This window comes from Haemaphysalis longicornis, unplaced genomic scaffold (genome assembly GCF_048455015.1).
Source record: "Haemaphysalis longicornis isolate Haplotype H1 unplaced genomic scaffold, Haemaphysalis longicornis Haplotype H1 scaffold_6, whole genome shotgun sequence".
NCBI lineage: Eukaryota > Metazoa > Arthropoda > Arachnida > Ixodida > Ixodidae > Haemaphysalis > Haemaphysalis longicornis.
The window spans coordinates 55,097,131-55,119,759 of record NW_027526407.1 but is presented as its reverse complement, the minus strand read 5'-3'; the positions used below and the strand labels follow the sequence as shown (position 1 = coordinate 55,119,759).

The window sequence follows — 22,629 nt, the reverse complement described above, 5'->3', positions numbered from 1 at the left end:
ATATATATATGACTACAGCCCTATAGACGCACGCTTGCATGTAACATACGCCTCATACCTTTGAGGGCGCAAGAACATGCACAAGAATATGTTGTCGGGCAAGCTAATGCTCAGCTTGCTCAGCTCTGGAACACATTACAGCAAGAGTGTTGATGAAGAACGATGGAACGCTGGACAAACGCTGGCCAAGCTGAGTACCATAGTTTCAAAACTGAGTACCAACTCTCACTCTTGCCAGACAGAGCTCGTGCCGTGTTCCTTTTAAATCATCGTCAACCAGCGCGCTGAAGTGTGTTCCATAACCAAAAAAATACTTTACCAATCACTCGGTAGATATTTTTCTCCATGCCCTATACACACACGTTACATGCTAGAGCCGAAAATTAACCGAGTGTAAATAGATGCAACGTCTCACGCGGTTCCCGTGAAATATCTCGTCAACGGAAGTTTGTTTGCTTTCTTGTTCATCTGCTCGTTCTCATCCCATTCACTGGATCGCTCTCTCCAAACAATCTTCATACTTTTTTTTTCTTTTTGTGCACTGAGGCGCGTGATGAAGGGCTACAGATTAATTTAGAGCACGTGGGGACCTTTTGATCTGCGTATAGAGCAAGAAGTAGAGCTGTCAGCTATAGTTAGGCCAACGAACCATAGTTTAGGATTTGGGGTGCGCGTGCCCAACATTGAAACAGTGGTTGTCGCCGAGACGGACACGTATACGTGGAGGACAGGCGACCGGTAGGCACCCCTCCGTAACACAATGGCTGCCGAGGAGCGAAACAGGCGAAGGCACGAAGCGTATCGCAGGGATGATACAGGTTATTGATGTAATAGACTGTAAGCTCTTGCAACTGTTAATTCGGTCGTCGTAGTTGACAGGGGCTCATGGTCGATTCCCATTGTATACACTGATCGTGCAATTTTAACAGAATAATGTCCTCGGGAGCTTAAGTCTGCTTAAGTACTTTGGAGGCAAAAGACTAGCGATTACCAGACTACTACTGCTTTTTGCGTCCCTTTCGTCGCATTGGTTAATTAGTGTTTTGAAGCGGATTACTCCATTATGCATGCAGAGCGGACGCAACTCACGCGGCATCTTCCCACAGCGAGAGCTCTCTTCCTCGTGCGCATATTCTACTGACGTACGGTCACGTTCACCGGTCACGGGCCACGCATCAGGCTAGTTCTTGTTCTATTCTGGCAGGGTTCCAGGTAAGCGCATGTGGCCATTTTGCGTACGCGTGCTCTTAATTTGCGTGCTCTTGCGTGCTCTTTGCGTGCTCTTTGCGTGCCATTTTGCGTGCTCTTAATAAATAAAATAAAATAAAAATGTATATTCCTGAGTTCAACCGAGCTTCGTACACCCGTGATGGGAATCTTCAACCATAGGTATACACAGCTTTCCAGCCTCTTCGTCCATGCGAGCAGTGATTTTATCAGTGGACTGGGCAAATGCCCATACAAGTGGCGCTGTCGACAGGGCGACCAAACTGTGCATGCGCAGCACAATCCAAACCATGCGAAGGTGCCATCGAGACTTAAACATTAAGTATTTATTTATTTTATTTATTTATTTAGACACAAAGCCAATCCCATCAGGGATTTTCGCAGGGAGGGCGTGGAAAGTTACAGATTGATGCAATAAAGACGCATCGATCTCAATAGATACAAAAGAATAAAACATTTAAGATTTTCGGACCATGAACAGGATTCAAGCATGAGCCAACAAAAAGTTGCAAGAAGAAAACAAATGCAGCGACTTGAATAATGGTTGGCACATTGGCGTATGTAATATGAAATATGAACTCAAACATTAATAAGCAAAAGGATAAGACGGCTCATTATTTCAAATAAGAGCAGAGTTATATAAGCACTAAGAGGACACAATCTAGAATCGTCGGTGTATTTGCTGTTGCCTTGAATTCGGTATTCAACATTGCTCAAGCACACTATAGAAGGAAGAACGTCCTACATAATGGTATTATACCCACTTAGTTTGGTACAATATTCGCACAAACACACAAATGAGAATAAACTAAATATTTCCTCTTGCATAAAATGTAGTTTATTTTTCGCTAGTGTTAAAACTTCGCCATTTCTGTAGTGCTTCAAACATTCGGGTTAAGTTTGTTTCATCCATTCGTTGCCAACGTAAAAATGAGTGCTTAGAGCAGCCTCATTGGATGTTTGAGGCATGTTGTTCTAGTTTTATCAAATGAGACGTAGGCAGATACATCAATGTTTAAATTATTTCGAATAATTAATGCATAGGTTTTGCACTTACTAAAATCGTTTGATTCATTATAGAAAGTACGCCACCTTTTGTTAGTATTTCATTCGGAGAATCTCGGTCTGTACCGGTTGTAAATGAACCTTATAGCTTTCCTTTGTATTCCCTCCACTTTACTTATTTGCTGTTTTGGGAATGAATGGTGACCAAATGATATTACCGTTTTTCTAGTTTTGGTTGCACAAGCGAAGGGTACGCGAGGAGCTTCGGAGGAGGCGGAGCTTGGTGCAGCCGGTATATCTAAGCGTTAAGTGCCGCAAAGCGGCTGAAGTTACGCAACTTATGTGTGCCTACCATCATAGGTCTTGAATTATAATATTTCTAAGATATTTATGCTGATTTACTGTAGTTATGGGAACGTGGTTAACGCTGTAATCAAAATGTGACTTGTTTCGTTTCGACTTATCGACAAAATGCACACTTGTTTGCAATATGTGACATTAGCCATTTTCAGTGCACCAGTCGCGAATTTAAAGCAGTATTTAAAGGGACACTGAAGTGATATGTAAACATTGCGGGATTACTAGCGCAAATTGTAGTCCGGAGTCCCCAGGCCATGTTTCGACCATTCTAGGCGCGTTTACGCGATTTTATTTAGTAGAAAAACTAATTCGAAAATGCTCTCCACCTCTCTTTACGCTCGCCCATTTTCTGTGGCGTTTTCGTGTGACGTCAGGAGGGGATGAGCTGGCAATTGGCTGCGCTACTGCACGGCTCCCCGGCCTTCAGACAGAGTCAGTCGGCCCAGCGTTTCGTCCGCCGGCCGCCGCCGGGTCGTCGCAATCAAGGAGGTTAAAAAAAATTGCTTGGTCGCAATTCGTTCGCTTAGTTTAAACGAAGCCAGGACACGTTTGTGAATGGAATAATGTGCCTTTCTTTACTTGATTTGTTTGTACACTGTATCTAGCTCCAAGTCAAGGTCGCTTCACACAAGCGCTTCACAAGCGCACATGCGACGCTTCGCTGACTGGTACGCCAGTAGGAAAATATAAGGCCTCTTGAAGGCGGGAGAAGAGTCAGCGAAGTCAATATAGGTACTAAGGAAATAAAATCAACTGATATTTTTACCGTACAGCGTAAAACTAGGGCGCGGGAAGCACGTTTTTGCGCTGGGCGAACAAGCACAGCGGTCAGCAGCACGACTACGCATCTGCGAACGCTTTTCCGTCTACGAAATGCAATTGCTAGACGTGAGCTACTGTGGAAACTCGGGTGACGCTTACTGCACGAGCGCAGTACAACAAATAGTCACCTAAGCTGCTTGAAATGCCAAAACTAAATAAAAGTGTAAACCGGTTGTACAATATATACCCTATATTAGCAATACCTTCGCATCCCGCTCCGTGGCTCAGTGGTCTGGGGCGCTTGGTATGTCACCGCAAGTGTTTTGCAAGTCACGAGTTCGAATCCCCGCGGTTACGTGCTTTTTTTTTGTAAGTTAACGTTTTTGTTTACCGCCGATGTTTTCTATATTGAGTTCACCTTTTTTTGAGCCGCGACGTTCATGGCTACACGAACTAGTTCACAAAACGCGCGCAGGCTGGCACTGGCGCGCTAGCGAGTTCTCGTTGGCGTGCTGTTGCCATAAGCACCGACTGCTTGCAGGCAGTGGGCACAGGCCAGAATGAACAGACCCTTGGCCTGGTGCGAACACGCTTTTTACGATACAGGCATGAGGGAGGCAAGCTCCAAATATGGGGGAAAAGCGCATGACATTTGGGCGTCTGCGGGTACGCGGAGGGCGTTCATGCACTGCGTAGGTCTCGGGTAGTGAATGCTACGACTACAAGCCGTCCTGGGAGGCTTATCTTGTTCATTTTACAGCCGACAACATGGCAGCAGCGCGGTACGATGATTACTGGGATATTGAGAATGCCCATCCAACAACGCCATTGGTTATGTTTTACAGAACCGAAACCGAAACCGAAACTTGTTTGATTGCTAACCTTGGGCATCGTCCAATCACGGCGCCCCTCCTCCCAACGTCACAGCCTTAGTTGGTGCGGCCGCCGCAAACTGCGCATGGTAGTTTTTCTTCTTTCGCGCTTTGTAAAATAATTACCGATTTGTCAACCGGATAAACGATGAAAAGTGTGCTAATTTGAGCCAGTCTACGCAGTGCAAGCAAAAACGGGAGCTTGACAAATTCACTTCAGTGTCCCTTTAATGCTATATGGTCATCGTGTGTGTTTATTTCGCGATATAGTACGCAGTCCTCATCGAACAGATTGATTTTCACTTGAAAGTTTTCAGACGGATCATTAATAAGAAGAAACAAAATGGAAGCCAGGACGTAACCTTGCAAAACGCCCGATGTAACTGAGGAAAATTTCTGCTACTTTTAACGGTCAGTCAGATAATTAGTGATCCATTTATTAACCGTAGAATTTCCTAGTGCGACCTCACGTTTTTAGTAGTTTCTTGTTTCACACCTTTCTGAATGCTTTTGCGAAATCAAGAAAAATTATTTAAGTTTTTTTATTGCCAATGCTATACGACACCCCGTGTGTTAATTCCAGCAATTGAGTGTAGTTGAAAGAACTCGGTGGAAGCATATGCTGATGGGAGATAATATACATTTTTCTTCTAGGTAAACTATTATATGCGTAAGAATGATGGAATCCAAAATTTTGTGGTAAGTACATGTCAAAGAGCTCGGTCTAAAGTTAGCAATGCCATTTCTGCTTCCTCCTAAAGGCCACGCTTTAGCCTTTAGGGAGCCCGTTGGAAGGGATTTGGTAAATATGACACACAAATATTTAGCTAGTAATTCCGCATACCTGGTAAGAATAATGTTAGGAATGCTATCAGGCCCTGCTCCTTTTTTCTTGTTCACTTAAACACTCCATCCTCAAGGTTTCCAAGGCAACTTCACACTGGTGTCGATGTCCGGAATGTTTTCGTTGTCGACAGTGAATACTGATTTGAAGTATTTGTTCAGGCTTTCTGCATTGATCGGGTTATCAATATCAAGTAATTATCAAATAGTCTCTACTCTCGTGCCTTGAAAGCTACCAGTCAAAACTACCCACGCGCAGTACTCCGAAGGAGCAGGTCGCCTAGCCCAGCGTGCAAGCACCTAATTTAGATCACAACGCCAGCAGGCGTGCAGAAAGGCACGTCCGCCGAACCGCACCGCTGAGTGGCCGTCGACCGGATAAGCCTCTCCGGCGAGATCGCGAGCGTCGCCGCGATAAACTGCCGCCGATGAGAGCTCGGGCCGCTCGCGCTGTAATGTCAACCCGAACCCGCGGACTGTACCGTAATGGCGCTTCATTGCTCGCGGAGCCGAGTGCGTGCCGGCGGAGGCGATAATGCGAGTGTTCCGGCCGGCTATTAGCGATAAGAGGTGGACGCCTTGGTTCTTTCATTCAGTATACTCCCACGTGCGTACTCACACGAGATCTCTGACGTCGTGCCGATCGAGGACTCCGGCCACATGTGCCCTGTATTGCTTCGAACGTGTTTTGTGGCACGGGCGAGATGGAGATATGAAAGTTGCGCCGTGTATGAGCCCTTCGGAGCAATTTAGCAATACTAAGAACTGTTAAGTTTTTGAAGCTGTAGATCCTTGATCATATGGCCCCGATTTTTGCCCTTTACGTGGGATCAGTGTTGGCACTAATGGGTTTCAGCTTAGAAATTTGAACGTTGTGCGAGTGTGTGTCTGTTTTAGTGTGCATGTGTGCGTGCGTGCGTCTGCGTGCGTGCGCGTTCAAAATGTCCCTACGAACCAAACTCTGCAAAAAGATAAATTGGAAGCTTCACCAGCGAAGTTACTCATATTTCTGCACAACGTTTCCACAAAAAAGCTCCGAATTCCGGAGATTCCATAAAGCTTGCTTCAACGCGAGCAGAGAAAACTCGAATAAAGGACGGTTCTCTTTAAATCAGTTGGGCGTGAACTATGGCTGCGCATTTGATGCTTTTAAAAGTCAAGGGGTGGATTACACGACTTACAGCATGGATACACAGAAACGGGGCAAACAGCTGGGAAAGACAGGAAACAATAGGAGCTACCGACGAGAGATAGAAATGGGTGCCGCAAAGAGGCAGGGGTGACTCCGACTTTGTCAAAGACTGGTCAAACAAGTACTGGTCAAAGTAGTGGTTATCATGACTATGGTGGTGATCGTAGTAACGACGACGTTGTGAACACTCCACAGGCTGAAGTCCCAAACTTATCCCTTGCTCTCTTCTCAGTGTCGTCGACATAGGTGTTCCAATTTGTAACGTAATCGCAGATAGAAGTAATCATCTACTTGTATGAACATTAAAACTACGGCGTTCCGATGTCGTTGTTCACTCCCATAAATATGGAGCAAGTTCTGATCATTTACTCACATGAACAAGAAGCAAGTTACGATCGAATTATCCAAATTTCATGCTTCAAATTTAAGCACGATGAATGCCCTCAGGTGGAGCAAAGTAAAAAGAATTAGGTGGAGCAGTAGGGCGCAAAAATTCGGAGGCAAAAAAATGGCTGGAATTCATCTGCAAATCTTCTACGTGATGGAATAGAAGTGCGGTGTCACTGACAGCGACGGCACCAGTGACGGCCTGAGACCAAAAAATCCTTACCGTCTATACTACTTTTGCATCAGACTGCACAAGCAGTCAAGGGCAGGATCCTTCGAAATAATTAAATTATGAGCCTTTCCCGCAGTGTCTTACAACAGATAGTGACGAAGCTCATGACTTTCATAAAAATGGTGAAGATGACGATGATGATGCCACCGATGACTATTTCACGTCTGTAAATTATAGTGATGCTCTTTTTTGAAATCAGGGTCTTAAGCAAATAGGTATTCATATTTCATGCTTTATGACGTCACACGTCATGAACACATGACATCACTCCAAATTATTACAATTTAGTGCAAGCATTCAGTTTCGAAACTGAATGCTTGCACTAAATGGTAATAATTGTGGATGCATTAGATCTAGATTAGATCTAATGTTTCCGGTCACTGGTTCTAAAGCAAAGTATACACCGAATGCTAGTTTCCTGTGACAATGTTAAGCATGTTTTACCAGGTTTATAGTTACAGACACCTATGTCAATATACGCTCTGTTAATGCAATGGCACAAGTCGAAAAATCAATGACGGCAAAGCGACCAAGCCTATTGCCACACTCATCAGGACTCCTTATGTTTTCCTCGCGCATTTATTAATGAGTATGATCATTTATGAGAATCGCCATTTATGAACGATTTGTTAGCAAGAGTGGGCAGCTTTAGTCAATGTAGTGCAACTTGAAACAAAGCGCAGTTATTTTTAGCACCGGCTTACGTGACAAGTGTTGTGGACAGTGAATCGATAAGGAATACAAAAGGATCTCCAAGTGATTAGGCACCATTTATCTTGAAAAGTTTCCATAGCTTTGTGCCACTGCCACATTTTACTTGCGATGATTTCAAAAGCGGGTAATTTTGATACTAACATGCATCCACAATTTTTATCACATGGGGTAGTGTAAAAATCTCAATTATAACAGCACACAAAATGAAGTAGGTGTTACTTGTGCGAACACCTTTTCTACACTTCAGAGTTTTTTAGAATCGCCGTTTTTTATAGCTGCAGATCTGTCAAATGATATTGCCTAAAGCTTATTAACCCAACTGTGTCACCTGACACTGAAATAGCACGGTTGTTGAGGCAACGCTGCGTGTTACCAAAAAATTTAAGCCGATATATTTTCTCGGAGCAATACGCCATTACTGGACGTAAGATTGCTTAACTTACAGGTTGATTTTCCGTCCCTCATGGTGAAAACTCATGAATATGCTGCAAGCATTTCCTAAAGAAAGTCTTCTTATTGTCAGCATTGTCAGCAGCGCACCGATTACAAAAGATGACGACAATTCCAGTGTTGATTATCACGATTACAATGATTACAACACTGACTTGGCAATTGCCGCTGTTGTCAACACTCCAGTGTCATTATCTTAACTTCCCATTACATTCACACTGCTTCGATCCACGACAGTGTGTAAATTCCAAACGTATGGCAAGGAGCGAGTCAGTTACTTCCTAAATTGCGTGCGTTTTGGAAGCCGCAAAGTCACCCATATTACCCGCGCAGAAGTTGACACAAGAAGATGATCCATTTATTGAGCGCCTTGTGGAATGTTGCGCTTGTTTCTATAGAAACACCGTAAAATTTCGCATAACATCCTATTCGCTGTCAGTATTTTCTATGTGACATTCCACTAGCAAAAACAAGACAACGACAGAGAAAGATTCACAGTGCAGGGCGTTCGTTAGACTTCAAATGAAATATTTCACTTGGTACACATGAAACGTGAAGTGATAAGATTTACAAGAAGTAAAAGCTAATAATACTAAAAAACAGAATGTACCATCACAGCGGCAAATATAGCAGACATGCCAAGCTATGTCCCGCAAATTGGCCCTTGCGGGAAGCTTAGCTGTTTATCTGTACCATCTATCGAAGGTGCGCTTACATACACGAGTATTTTGCAAACGCTTTGCGGCTTATGAGGAGCCACAAATGAATAGGATGATGTCCGAACAGCTGTGGAAGCGCTTCATCCCACTGCTTACGAGAGCAATTCCAAGGCTATCTTGTGCTTTGTACATGCATGATGAATGCAGTTGCGCAAAACAGAGTATATGCTCATATTGGCGCATTGTTTACAGAGAAAGTGAGCGGGAAAGCACGGAAAAAGATCCCCGAGAGGCTGTACTAATTATCACAACTGACAGATGCAAACCCTGTGTGCGAGCATACCCCTGACCTCACACCCGCCCCTGTCGCAAGCGCCAGCACGCCCACAGGTCGTTATTGTGCATTGAACACACCAGCTATTTGTGCACCCGCGAACAAGACAAGGAATCGGGGATTCTCGTAATTCTAACCCCATTAGAAACCACTTAGAATCAAAACAAAGCACAACAGCTTAGCATGAACCGAAGCTGCAGTTGAATACGCGAGCTCATCCCCAACGTTGTAAGTGCAACTGGGTGTGTAGTGAAGGTAGATGCATGAGTTAACTGCAAACTGGTGTATTAAGATAAAGTGTGCCTGCATGAAATGCTTTGAGCCATACCGGTCTATTATCAAATATTCCTGCGTGGGCGCGCAGACGAATTTACGATAAAATGGCGTCTTTGCACTATGCAGTTTCCAAGAGTCAAACGTTCGGCCCCACCGCTCTCCCGCTTCTATGCTGATAAGGTGTAACTGCGGGTGGTCTGTACGAGTTTAGCGAGATGTTCTTGGCGAAGAGTGAATCACAATCATGGCTTGTACATTTCGCCGCAACTAACAAGACCCACACCAAAAGAACATGCTGCGGTTCTACCCAAGACAAACGCTTGCATCCTGACACGTGATACTTACCATTGTGAAGAATCGGCGAACAACGGCTAATAGATTTGGACTGTAGGACTTCCAGAACGAAAGGCCAGCTGTCATTTTTATATACAAAAATATTGCGCTTCACCCTCTATCTCCGATCACAGGCAGTGTTTTGTAGCATGAATTTCTGCGAGTTAGGTATAACATAGCCCCCCCCCCCTTCCGCCGACCTGATTAGTGTTGGAGGCGGAATACGAAAACAACACTGTCCCCAACGTGCTGTGCAATTCTAGCAATAGCGCAGCTGCTACAGACTAATTCCAAGGCCTCCACCATGAAATGCGTCCCAGCCTAAGATTCGGTCAAAATCCGCAACTGACCTTTCAGGGTTTGTTAGGAGATACAGATTTTAGTTATTTGTTTATTTATTACTCCCTCAAACACACATGGCAAACACACTGGAGTGAACAGACAGACAACAAACTACATGTAATAAAGCCACACTTGGGACGGTACACAACTGACTCACACAGCAGACACACGGAAGTCGCCTTGGCTAGGCTACGGATAGGTCCCACCCATGCAACGCACTCATATCTGCTCACTGGGTCTTCAAGACCCCAGCGCGGCATGTGAGGAGAGGCCCCATCCGTAGTTCACATACTTATTCAATGCAAGGCACACGACACCACACGACGCAAACATTTTCCTGAACTTTACAGACAACACATCCCGCTACACCGATCACACTTCTGGGCGGCAACCCAATGTTTTCTATTAGGCGTGTTTTTCAGTTTTTGTCAGACGTCAAATCTTTACAGTTTTTTTCACATCACGCATAATCATCCTGCCCTATGCCTCAGCCATCTTCATAGATTTTAAGTCGCTTCACATTTGTTTTCACTAAGATAATTTAGTATTTAATTGTACATCTGTCATCATCAAATAACTTTGTATTTGGCGCTCTTTACCCTTGTTGGCCTTAATTGCGCCATTAAACACAAACCATCATCATCATCATTACTTCCTCAAATACCCGTAGGTAGGGGTATTACATGAGATGATCCGTCTTAGGGAAGGATGATGATGCGTTCGATGGATAATTGGGAAGTGTTGGCATGGTGCGTGGCGTCAATGAGGAGATAGTTCGAAAATGAAGACTCAATGAAGACTCAATGAAGACTCAAAATGCGCAAGAGTATAGGCATGCGGCGCGTAAACTGCTTTTGGGTGATTGGTACGGCATGAGTACCGGTGGGCATGCGAATGACAGTTACCAAGCGACGAATGATAGAATTTACGGTGCAAACGTATACAGACAGACATATGCGGGCAATTTTGCCTCTTGTTTCAAGATTTGGTAGGTTAGCTTTAGATTTAAGTTCGGTCACACTGGTATGGTATGTGTAGACTGGCTGCACGATTCTGGACGGATTCCATGCATTTTGAAAGGTTAGACTGATGGGGGTCCCAAACTGCACATGCGTGCGCCAGTTTTTGGGTTGTCAAAAATAATACTATAGGCTAGAACTTTTACGGGGACCGGGGGCAGTCTGAGGCTACGACGTAAGTAGCCGAGGACATGGTTAGCATAACCGAGGACACGGTTATGTGCGTTATGTGCGAGATGTACGCAAGGTTTGTGAGAAAGGTAATACTGACGTTCTTGTACGAACAAACGGATTATATTGTCGCGTACTATAAACACGCAGATGCTGAGCCGGGGTCCTTGAAGGAGACGACCGGGTCAGAACAAGCAGCCGGAGCCTCTTTAATCGGATAGCTCGAGCCCAGGGTTCCGAGCGCGAGCGCCAGAGCTCTGAATGACAATGATGAGAGAGCACGCGCACTCAACCACTTCTTCGTCCTCACAGTCGTCTCTTGGCGCCGATGAAACACGTGACAATATAACTGACTCTTGCAGGAAATAGTTTTGTAATGGGTACGACTGCCGGCGATGGAAAAGAATTAACGATGTTTTGTTAACATTTAAAGTCATTTGCCATTTCTCGCACCGTTATATAAAGAGAGCTACATGTACAATTCAACAATGTCTTTTTCAAGATCACTTTTTGATGATCTTGACGCTCAATGAACCCTAAGATGTAACTATCTTACTGCGAAGATTTAGCCTTTGGAACTGTTCCACTCTGTCTTCAGTAGCGTTATGTTGCTGCTCCCATTGACGTCAATTTCTGTCTCCTTAATAACAACACTTCTGGGGCACTTAGTCTTCTATCAGAGCATTTTGATGAGCGGACGTTAAAAGCTGATAGCAGGCACTTACATTTAGAAGCGTTCTTCCCATAGTGTTTACGATATCTAGTTCCCATAATGCGACCTTTCATGAGCGGCCTCTTTCCAAAAAAAAAAAAAGGTTTTTCCTATGCTGTTCCTTTATCATTCACTTAACGTTGCGGTGCTTTGAGCACCGGAACTGCATGCCTGTTGTGGACGCTTCTTAGCTAATGGCCAGGATGTGTGGTGTAGTCGTAATTGTCATAAACACTTCAAGCTTGTTGGAGCTGTAAACAAAATATCGCAAGCTACCCAGAAACCTAGAACAAGCGTTTGGTTTTCACTCCGTCCCCTTGCTCTTTGATTCACCACATCGGGAATCTTGGGGCTGCAAAGTCTTGAAGTTACCTTTGGAGCGGAACTTTAGCACAGCATTCTCCCTTTGTGAAAGCATGCGAGATAGTACGTGTGAACAAGCAGAATTGCTTTGTTGTCTGATATGACTGCTTCGTATACAACGCTGTCTTGTTTTGTGCCGCTGCATTTATGATAGAGACGTGTATTGTTTTTGTCACCTCATGGTCTGGATCTGCTTGCAGGCCATGTTGCTGGAGGAATGACCGGATTAGTATTCCAGGATTCGGTTTCTCATGCCTGTACAGTCGCTGAATCTGATGCCCTTTTAGTGTTTTGCAAATTCTGGAGGAACTTCAGTCTCACACTAACGGTCGTTGGAGTATCCTACAATGCCAGGTGCAATCCCACAAAGACTAATTGTTTGACTATACAATAAATCATGAGTGCTGGCTTTCGTCTTGCTATTGACGTTATGTGTGTGGGTGCTTGTGTGCGTGCGTGCGTGTGCGTGTGCTCGTGCATACGTGCGTGCATGCATGCGTTTGCGTTTTCTGTTCATGTGGATTTGAGAGAGAGAGCATCAAAGCATGCAACTCCGTGCTCGCTTGTTCGCTCTCAGCGTTTGTTGAAAATTCTAAGATCCCTGGTCACGTCCAGAGGCCAACCACTAGTGTTCTGGTGCACTGAACCATTATTTAACATCTACAGGCCCCTGAACAGAATGCGAAGAAGAGGTTATGGAGCAAAAGGGCAAAATTGGTGAGTTCATTTACCTTAATTTCAGAAATACATGTGCACGCGACATCGAAAATTCACCTTTCGAAAACATTCAGCTTCATTATCACACTTAAAGCACTTGTATTTGCTTTAAATAATATAAAATATCACAGAACTGCACTTGTATTTTGCTCTGAGTTACTCGCAATAATATAATCGAATGCTATCATCCCCGCTCGAAGACAGGAATGCATTGTGCCATGTTTTTGCACAAGGGTTTCGATTCGGGTCGCTAGCACAACGATACGAAGACGATGCCTTTGCGGGGGCCCAGCATAAGTTCAAAAGGTCAAGTGCGTTAGCGGTGCAGTGAGCAACCCATACTGTCTTGTCCAATGACATATCGCACTGCGTAATAATTTGACCACAAACATTTTCACTAACGTCATTTTTTTGTTACTTTGAGCCAACTTTTTTCCCTGGCTGTGTTCGTCCTCAGTATTCTTATATAGAACTTTTTCCATTCTTCAGTTCATACTCTTACGTGTAACTTTTTATTAGGCGTAAATCATATATGCTGAAGGATAAAAGCGTCACTTTTATCACGTAGAAGCGGCCGAAACTTCAAATGTCAAGTTATGTTTACCCTGAATAAATTCGCAGGACGATATGATCCAGACTTACTCAGCTATGCGTTGTTTGATGAAGAAAGTGCTTTATTTATTATATATACTCAAAAAGCAGAAAAATGTAATGATATCCCTAACAGGTTTCTCGTTCGCTATTGCATTCAAAACTGCTATTATATTGCCCCCATATTTCAAAAGAATGTAGAACAGGAAAGAAAGAAAATTGTACCTTTACACAAATACAAGGGCAAGCATAATCTCTCTTACCAGCCATTCAGGCAAGCTGTGGAACGTTTAATTTAAATGCATATATCATTTGTGGCATGCTTTTACACAGGGGTTTCTGTTCCGGATCCTGAGGAACACATGAGGGTAATATATTTTGTATTTAACTTGTGCATACAATTTTAACGATTCTATAGTATTCCAAGCACGTTTCTGGTCTGCTACTGTGTGTGCGCCAGTTCAACGGCCACAAAGAACTGTGACCACCCACGATGCCAGTAATACAAAGCAGCAGCCAAATTTCGCCCAAAACTTTTCTTTAGAACGCTGTTGAGTTTCACCTTTCGCGAAAGATCAGCTGGCTTGCGGGACGTGGGAGCAAATCCGGGACCGGCCAAAAAAGAAATTCTACAAAAGCTATTTTATGGCCGGAGAATAAACTAAATATGCGGTTCACACTAATTCACACAAACTTTGTACGGAAGCTTCTGGTTTTATTGCACTGACGGCATCGGTGACAGCTAACAACCGGGAATAGCAGAGAAATCATTCTCGAATCGGCATTGTCGAAAATTAAAGGAAAAGCCTGTCGTGCTCTGAAACCAGGTGAAAGGCTTAAATATTAGGAGCCGAAAATATAGTGTGATTATTTACGGATTTGGGATCTAAGTGAAGAAACAAATGGAGAACTTGAGAACAGAGCTACAAAGGAGATTTTCGCAGGTTAGCTGGAAAAACAGTATTCTGCTTCGATCGAACTCATCGACTTGGCAGAAAAGTAGAAAACCGATCACGCCCTGTTATTGTTCCATTTCTCGACTTATATATCTTGACATCGTTGTTTGAACTCCAAGGCAGTAGAAAATCCGTATGAAGATTTTTTGACATTATCCGTAATAAAGGGGCCAGCTGTGTAGCAGTTGTACAAAATAGGGGAAATATAGGTTAAAAGTCAGCTAAGTGTACAACAAGCTTCAAGTTGAAGATGGTCATTTTGGCAGGGGTGAAGCAAATGGTTGTCGTTTTAGGCAAAGTGATACAACACTCGTCATGAACTGGCTGTCGTACTGTTGACTGATGCATGGCTTACTGGGGCAATATATGATAGTGAGTTTCTTAGTGTTCCAGTTGTGTGTACTCTATTTCGGAAAGGCAGTAAAATTAGCGGTGGTGGAGTTACCAGTATGTTTAAGACAGGGCACAAAATATTTGGCACGCGTGACGTAAGGGTGTGGGGAGTGTATATTTTGTAAATCTTGTCAGATACTTATTCGCAGCTGCTTACAAGCCCACTATAATGCATCTGTCATTTTATAGTGGGCTCAAAGACAGTTTAGGACACAAGTAGTTCCCGGTAACAGAAAAGTTTTCTTGGGCTATTTCAATTCACCTATAGCTTATGTTGGTGGACATTCTCACTTAAGTCTGATGTTTCCGGTGAAGTGACATTAGATATATCGTTACTTTTCATTTGTTACATATAGAACTAAATCCCAATTATATGCCTTTGCAGTCACTGCTGGACATTTTGTTTGAGGGTGGATCAATTTGGCTGAACAACTATTATGTAGTGGTCCCCATGGAATTTGCTAACATCAAGCTGCCGCGCAAACTTTCGTAGGTACTTCAATAAATAGAGATTTCGAGTGTTCATTTTATCCTACCTTTTTTTGTGCGGATAATGTGTCTGTAACATTCTCTTTACTTTAAATTTGAAGTGTTTTCTTTTGAAAATCCATGGCGATATGCATAAATTGTACGACTGGTTCAAGGACACCGAAAACGAGTGTATCGCTTTGTACCTCGAATGAGGAAAAGGCCGAAAATAGCAGCCCTTGCATTTCTCGAAATACACCAAGCAAGGAAGACAGTTAAAACGGCTGATGAAAAGAGTAAATTACAAGTCGAGCAACCTTTTAACAGTACAAAATTTGCAATAATTTCTCACCGCTTCATAATTGAATTAGCGGAGGCAAAGATCCTCGTAACGGTGAGTAACTGATAAAATTGAACCCCACGTATTAAGAAATGTTCTGGACGTTTATTTCACCAGTTTCTGGTGGGTCTGATGTGTTCACCGCTTATGGGATTCTAATTGATAACAAAAAGGTAGTGGGTCTTTTCGACGCGCCCTTCAAGTTGGTTTGACGCAGGGCAATGGTGTGCTGCCACATTTTGTAATATCATTGCTGCCCATACCTGACGTTGCCACAGTGAACATGGTATACTCCGCACGCTAATAAAAATTAGTCATTACCAATGTAGTGGACCTACCATCCAATTTCATTCGAACCAACAGTTTGCAACTTACTCGGGCATGCCAATATTTATACTCTTCTTGAAACATGCAAAGTTCTTACAAACTTCCATCCAGGAATTGAAAAGAACCACTCAACAGCAGTTCAACTGATCCAAGTAGTCCATGACTTCGCGAGGGCAATGAATGATAGCAATAGACAAGGGGAATTTTTATGAACTTCTTTGAAGTATTTGACGAGGGTTTTTATAAGAAAGATTGTGTGCCAACTAAAGAAATGAAGAAATAATTATTGGACGTCAGCTCACCTGCAGGGCCGCAAACGATGTTGTTTTCAAAATCATTGTTTCATTTATACCTTTGTTCTGGTGCTTCACGGGGCTCTACTCGGCCCGCTGCTGTTTATTTCGTACATTGATGATATAGCTGAAAGCATCAATAAAAAAATGCGCGACTTCGTGCCGACGATTGTGTGATATATTCGGAAATAGGAACCGCATCTGAGTCTGACCAATAACTGCAGAATTATGCGCGGTAATTTTTTTCAAGGCGTGGTGCTTGGCAAATGTAAGCTTTCATTGAAATTATTTTTTTTTGCTAAGGGTAAGAATCCTCTCAACTATTACTGATGTTAAAATACGCTCCTCTGTAAAGTCACAGGCTACAAGTTTCTCGGTTTATTCGTCACAAAAACCCAGTTGGAAGCTCGCCAGTCGAAACCTTTTTGCCTGCACACCTACTTGCCTGCAAAACTTCTGTGCTCCCTACATTAGACTATGAGTCATTATTGAGGACCCTTACATAAAAACAAGCATTAAAGAAATAGACAAAATACAGGAAAAGGCTGCCCGCTTCATTACTGCTGCGGTGCGCTCTTGAGTGATGGACTCTTATTCAGAGAAACTCCTACTTCATTATCAGAAAGAAAGTGCGTGTTACAATTGAGATTGTACTTATTATTAATAAGTAATATGACAGGTACCCTTCAGAGATAATTCATTTTTTTTCGATATGTGCCGGAGGGCAAAACCACAGATATACAACAGCCCATTTGTGAACACGGACGAGCCGTTTTACGGTTTCTTTTTTACCGAGAACAATAGTTAATTGAAATAACCGGGCTAATAAGGAAGTTTCTTGGTGATCGTTGGATGTTTTGCAGCAAGTGCAACTTGATATATATATTATTGCAACAATATTATGAGAAAAACAACCCCATTGCTCTTCTTCAAAGACATTTGCTAACCCTGGTACATTCGCGATTAAACCTCCAGTATTAACAAATGTGAGTAAAGAAATTAAATGGCCCGAACGCCTGAAGCCATCACCGCGGCAGGAGAAGCTATTTGAAAGATAATTCAGGCAAGGAATGGATTTGGAAAGCGTAAAATAGAAGTTGTTAGAAGTCAATGCGAGGGGCTTGTCCCTCAGGTTGCATAATTAGACCCATGATGATGATGTTGATGGTGATCATGATGGTGATGATGGTGGTGGTGGTAGTGGATTGCATTATTCGTATGGCACAATCTATTGCCTAATTTGCAACATGAATTCGGGCATGGATCTGTATGGTGACACAGATATTTGAAGTTGCGGACGCCTTGTTAATTCATTTTTATCCCGCGTTTCACAGGGTACCTTCTCCTTAGCTTTTGAGTAGTAACACCATAATGAACAACCCATGATTAGTTACTTAGATTTCTGATTTTCTCTCGGAACGTTCACAATTTGTTTTTATAACTTCACACTTATGTGCTAATGTGCGTTTCGGCGTACCCCTCAAGGTTATGAAATTTTACAGATGATGCTAAACTTGATAGTAATGATTTGGTTTGTGGCATCAGTTCTAAAATTTTTCTTTCGCCGGTGATGGTTTCTTGTGTAACTCCATTACTCCCACGGAGCTGCTGACGGCCTTAGTTGGTAATTTATTGTTTTATGACATAGTGCACAGCCTGAAAATAAGCATTGATTGTAATAAATACGAGCAGTTGTGTTGCACTTAAGACAAGCCCAATTTTTTCCTATGCATTCTTTTTACCGGACATCCTTGCTACGAGAAAACATAAATATGGTGGTGTAATTTTTAGACTGAGTCTATTTTGCTGTCAGCATACTGCACGTATGTGCACAAAATGTTCCCAATGTCAGCACATTAAAGACATGCATGGTTTTAAGCTACAAGAAGTGTAAAATTACGATGAACAAAATGTTTATTCACCACTTGCTTCACAAAGATATAAATGCCCGGTTTAACAAGAACTCACTGAACAACGTTATAACTCTAACTGAAACACACGCACTTAATATATTGTCGCAAGTACAACCCGGCTATAAAAAAATTGCGTTCTTTTTTCGCAATCATATGTGATGTTATCTACATGTTTATTTCTTTGTAGTTATCTTCCTGACAAAACAATCATTATGAATTCTTTCTGTGCGCTTAAGATTTTGAAAATGATTTTTCACTTTGTGAAGATACTTTGTATTAATGTGGTAGCGTGTATTTTTGTGTTGTCTTGCCCACTCTTACATTTCCTTGTACAACATACATACGGATGAAAGAAATGCCTGTGCTTAAATGGATGAACTATAGAAAAAAAATATAAGCCAATAACAAGCAGGATGTCATTACCGTTACTAATAACCGCTAAACGAGACGAAAAATTATGAAAAACAATCAGGTCAGTACAAAAGCATCTTGACCGCACTGCTACAAATGAACAACTCGCTCAGCAACTCAGCCAACAAAAAACGACTCTGTAGTGTTTTATTTCCTCGTCGCCTCATACAACACTCTCACTTTTTCGGTTACTGGAACTCACCCTGCCGATTTCTTTTTTCACTCTCTCAAGTGTTTCCCTTTCTCTTCCAAGTGTCTCTCTAAATTTTTCTCTTTCTATGCCATTATAAATAATGTTAACTGTGCCAACAATAAAAAGATAAAAGCGCCGATACGTAACTCATCTTCACCTGATAAAACTCTTATATGTTTAATAAAACTTGCCCTTAGCGAAAAATAACAAAAAGCCATTTAGGCGAGTGATGCAGGGCTAAATTAGGAACAACGCATAAGCACCTACGTTCCCGTCATTTAAAAAAAGATGGCAGATGTAACAGTCATGATTAGAAGGCAAAAATCGCAAATTAGGGCACAAGCTCGCGTGAATGAAATTTTGTACAATTCAAACTAAGGCTGAAAAATTGAGGTGGATCGACCACGCGAGTAGCAGGATGAATAGAATGGTGCGGTAATACCAAAGAGAAAAAAAAACTGAATTTTATAACAAAGCAAGGAACTTATTCCGCTGACGTTTGGCCGAGCATTTTATCCCATCGGGAGTGGGTTTCCCTGCGACGGACAGCCATGGTCAAGTGGCACAGTCACACGTTAATATTCCAGAAGATTTTAAATGCTTTCATAGAAAGTGAATAACAATCCTTTTGTCAAATAGGTACCCAACGTAACACTTCCTGCCTACATCTGAAATTAGTTTAGCAGAACCAACTAATACTTCTTATACACATTTAGCACATACTTAGAAAAAAGCGCACGTGTCAGCACCGGGTTTTAATCAAGGCCTGATGGGTCATACGAAGTGGGAATGAAACTATATACTCTGCGATAAATCGTTCGCAGCGTTGCGAAAGTAGAACTGCAGGGTCTACAACAGCAGCTTTGTGAGCTGTATGAAGTCCGGGAGGGGTGAGGATTATGCATCGTGGTTTGTAGGATTTTCCTCAACTGGAACACCAGTAACAGCAGAAACACAGGCGTCTGCGAAACAAACCTGAAGCATCAGCTAATGTCGAAAATACCCCTGGTTGATACGTATACGTATACGAAGAATTGACCAAAAACGTACCTACACGCCGACCGCCTGATTAGCCAGTGTCAAGACAACAGACATGCCATAGCGCTAACCCGAATACTAACACATGGGACATGCAAACATACAAACGTGGGGCATTGACTAAAATTAATGAAAACTCCGCACCGGGACACGAATGTCGTCTTTGTTCACTCGCTTCATTGTTTGCTTGCGCGCTGAGTCACAGGGCTCACTTTCACATCTCATACACCCAACTACTTCTTCAGAGAAATGTCGAACATTATTTTTTGTTCACTTCTCGATGCGTTCATTCGCATAAACAACACGGTTCCGGTTTGCAAACATGCATGTGCGCTTTTTAGAGGAGCGCCGAAAGCTGGTCACTTCTCGCAGACATGTGCCTTGATCTGGTATTCTTCAGAAAGTTTTATTCGTGAAGCCTTAAAACTGAGGTATGTTAAACGTGTTCTTCCAACTTTTATCGAACGAGGCCATATACAACAGAGGCATTCCAGTGTCAAGTGCGCTTGGCGCATGCGTACGTTTATACATATTACCGCTCAAAAGCAATCAAAGGAGTACTTTTAATTTGACTGCAAATGCATCTGAGATATGCCGATAAGCGGAGACCAAAAAGCCACTCTCAATAACTACAAAAAACACGCGATGGTGAATGCAGTAATCTACGTTTTGTTATGCATTATAGGTGAATATTATCAGTTCCAAGTCTCAACGGAGATCCCCTGGTTCTTGTGGGATATAAAGGATAAGCTGAGTCGAATTTGCTCTCGTGGAATGGCTCCCAAAAGCTGTGCGTCAGCCAAAGAGTTTGGCATGTTATACAACTAGATTCACTGTTATTAAAGAAGACCGCTCATTTATAAGATGCAGCTGGAACGGTGGAAGGGCGCATTGTAAGCCGACGCGAACAGAAATAGGCCACTAACCTGACATCACGTCACCCGGTCGCTGGTAAAAGCCCGCCGTCCTAGCTAGCCAGTCTAGGGACACGTGCGACTTGATGCCGTGCTCAGCCAACGTCGGGTGGAACGCACTTCCCGGCAAAAGTCCCGGCAACGCCCCGGCAGGCAAGCCGCCGGCCGCAGCCTGAAGTCCGTACAGCGGATGGCCCGCTGGAAGCACGGGATGGTAGCCCGGAAGGGCACCCAGGAGTCTTCCGGCGGCCTGGGACGCAACCACAGCGGCCACCGACACCGGCACTGGAGGCGGAGGCGGACTGCTGGGGTCTCCCTCGGAGCAACTGCCCGGCGACTTGGAGGCCGGGGTCCCGCGACCGGAGTCGCGAGCCAGCAGTGCTTCGATGCAGAAGGACTTAGCAGTGGAGGCGGCGGCCGCAGCCGCCGCTGCCGCAGCAGCAGCCACGCTCGTATCTGCCATGCGTTCCCGAACGCTGCTTCTCTCGTCTTCTGCTTCTGTCGTCTGCTACGATTAGCAGACGACGCGAGCTTCCCTGCTGCTCGCCTGGTCGACGCCGCCTATCTACGCTCTGTGAAGACGCAGTCGCCGCGTGTGCTTTCTGTTCACGGTGGACGATGTTTCTCGCGGGTACGGCGGCTTTCGCTACACCGTACGCGCACGGAGAGCTCCGAAGTCGCGGTCGCGTTCGCCGGCGCGCGAGCGCCGAGGGAAGGAGGATTTGGAAAGAGGAGGAAGGCGAAGGGGGGCTCCTCGCGATAGCGCCCGAGCTCGAAGCGCGCCCGCCGGGTCTGTGTAGCGGAAGGGGCGGCGCTAGGCCTAACCGCTAGGCCTAATGCGTTGCGGATGGCACTGTTGAAGAGCGCCGGCGCCGATGCCCGGGGTTTCGGAAGGCGGGGTTCGGGCGCTCGGCGCTGGAGGCGAAGGGAGAGTGCGTTCTCTTCCCCGCCCTCGCTTCTCTCTCTCTACCTCTCTCAGGACTCGCTCTCGGATGACGCGGGCCGCATCGTCCATTGCGGCCGGCGTAGCGGGGATTTCGCAGCGTTCAATCGGACTCGCATTGTTGTATGCCCGCGTCCGCAAACCCCACGTGTTACGCGCGAAGTGACACGTTAAAATGGGGTGGGCAGATGGCTGTTCCGCTCATACTTTTCCACTTTGTGGACCGGATTATATGATGCGTAAATGCGTGGCCGGCGGGGTTGGTTTTAAAGGGGAGGGAAAGGAACGCCCGGGTAACAACTGCCGAAAATGGTATACATGCGGGAGAATTTCTTTTTTGATTTCCTTTCAACCTGCTACGCGGTTCAATTTTGGTATTAATGGTCGACCACCGACACCTGTCCGTTTCATAGACCTGCCTGGAGTTGCTGAAGGATACAGTATCCGAAAAGTGCCCAAATCGCATTCATTGTCACTGACGCCAAAAATACTTCTTGCCATGTGACGGGAAAAAAGGTAGATTCTGGCACACATGTGCATTTCTAAACAGCGTCTTGCGTTTCCTTTGTGCGCGAGAGTGGAGTAAAGTTTTGTGTTTCCAACCTTGTTCCTGAAAACAATAGTGATGCTGCAGAAGTAGCGGACAGGCCTGGAAATGGGCAATCTAACGCAAAGGGCATAACTGTGCTGATTTAACAAGCCCGCTATAGATTTTTATTATCATTATTAATATTATTATTATTAATATTATTAATATTGTTCGCTAAAAATGACTCTGGCTCGTGTTCTAACACCGTTCAACTATTGTCACTGCCTTCACTTCGCTGCCGGCGAAATCGCGCCGATCTCTTCTTTCTTTTCAAGCTCGTTCACGGTACT

General features: G+C 44.0%; 1 protein-coding gene across 1 annotated transcript in view; it reads right to left on the bottom strand.

Annotated features, from left to right (window-relative positions):
- Positions 1 to 21,483, bottom strand: part of LOC144141569 (uncharacterized) — a 71,577-nt gene extending 50,094 nt beyond the window's left edge. Inside the window, exon 1 of the mRNA XM_077673112.1 lies at positions 20,820 to 21,483. Within this exon, the coding sequence (XP_077529238.1) occupies positions 20,820 to 21,270 (451 nt within the window). The 5' untranslated portion in view covers positions 21,271 to 21,483. The remainder of the gene's footprint in view (positions 1 to 20,819) is intronic.
- Between the last annotated feature and the right edge of the window lie 1,146 nt (positions 21,484 to 22,629).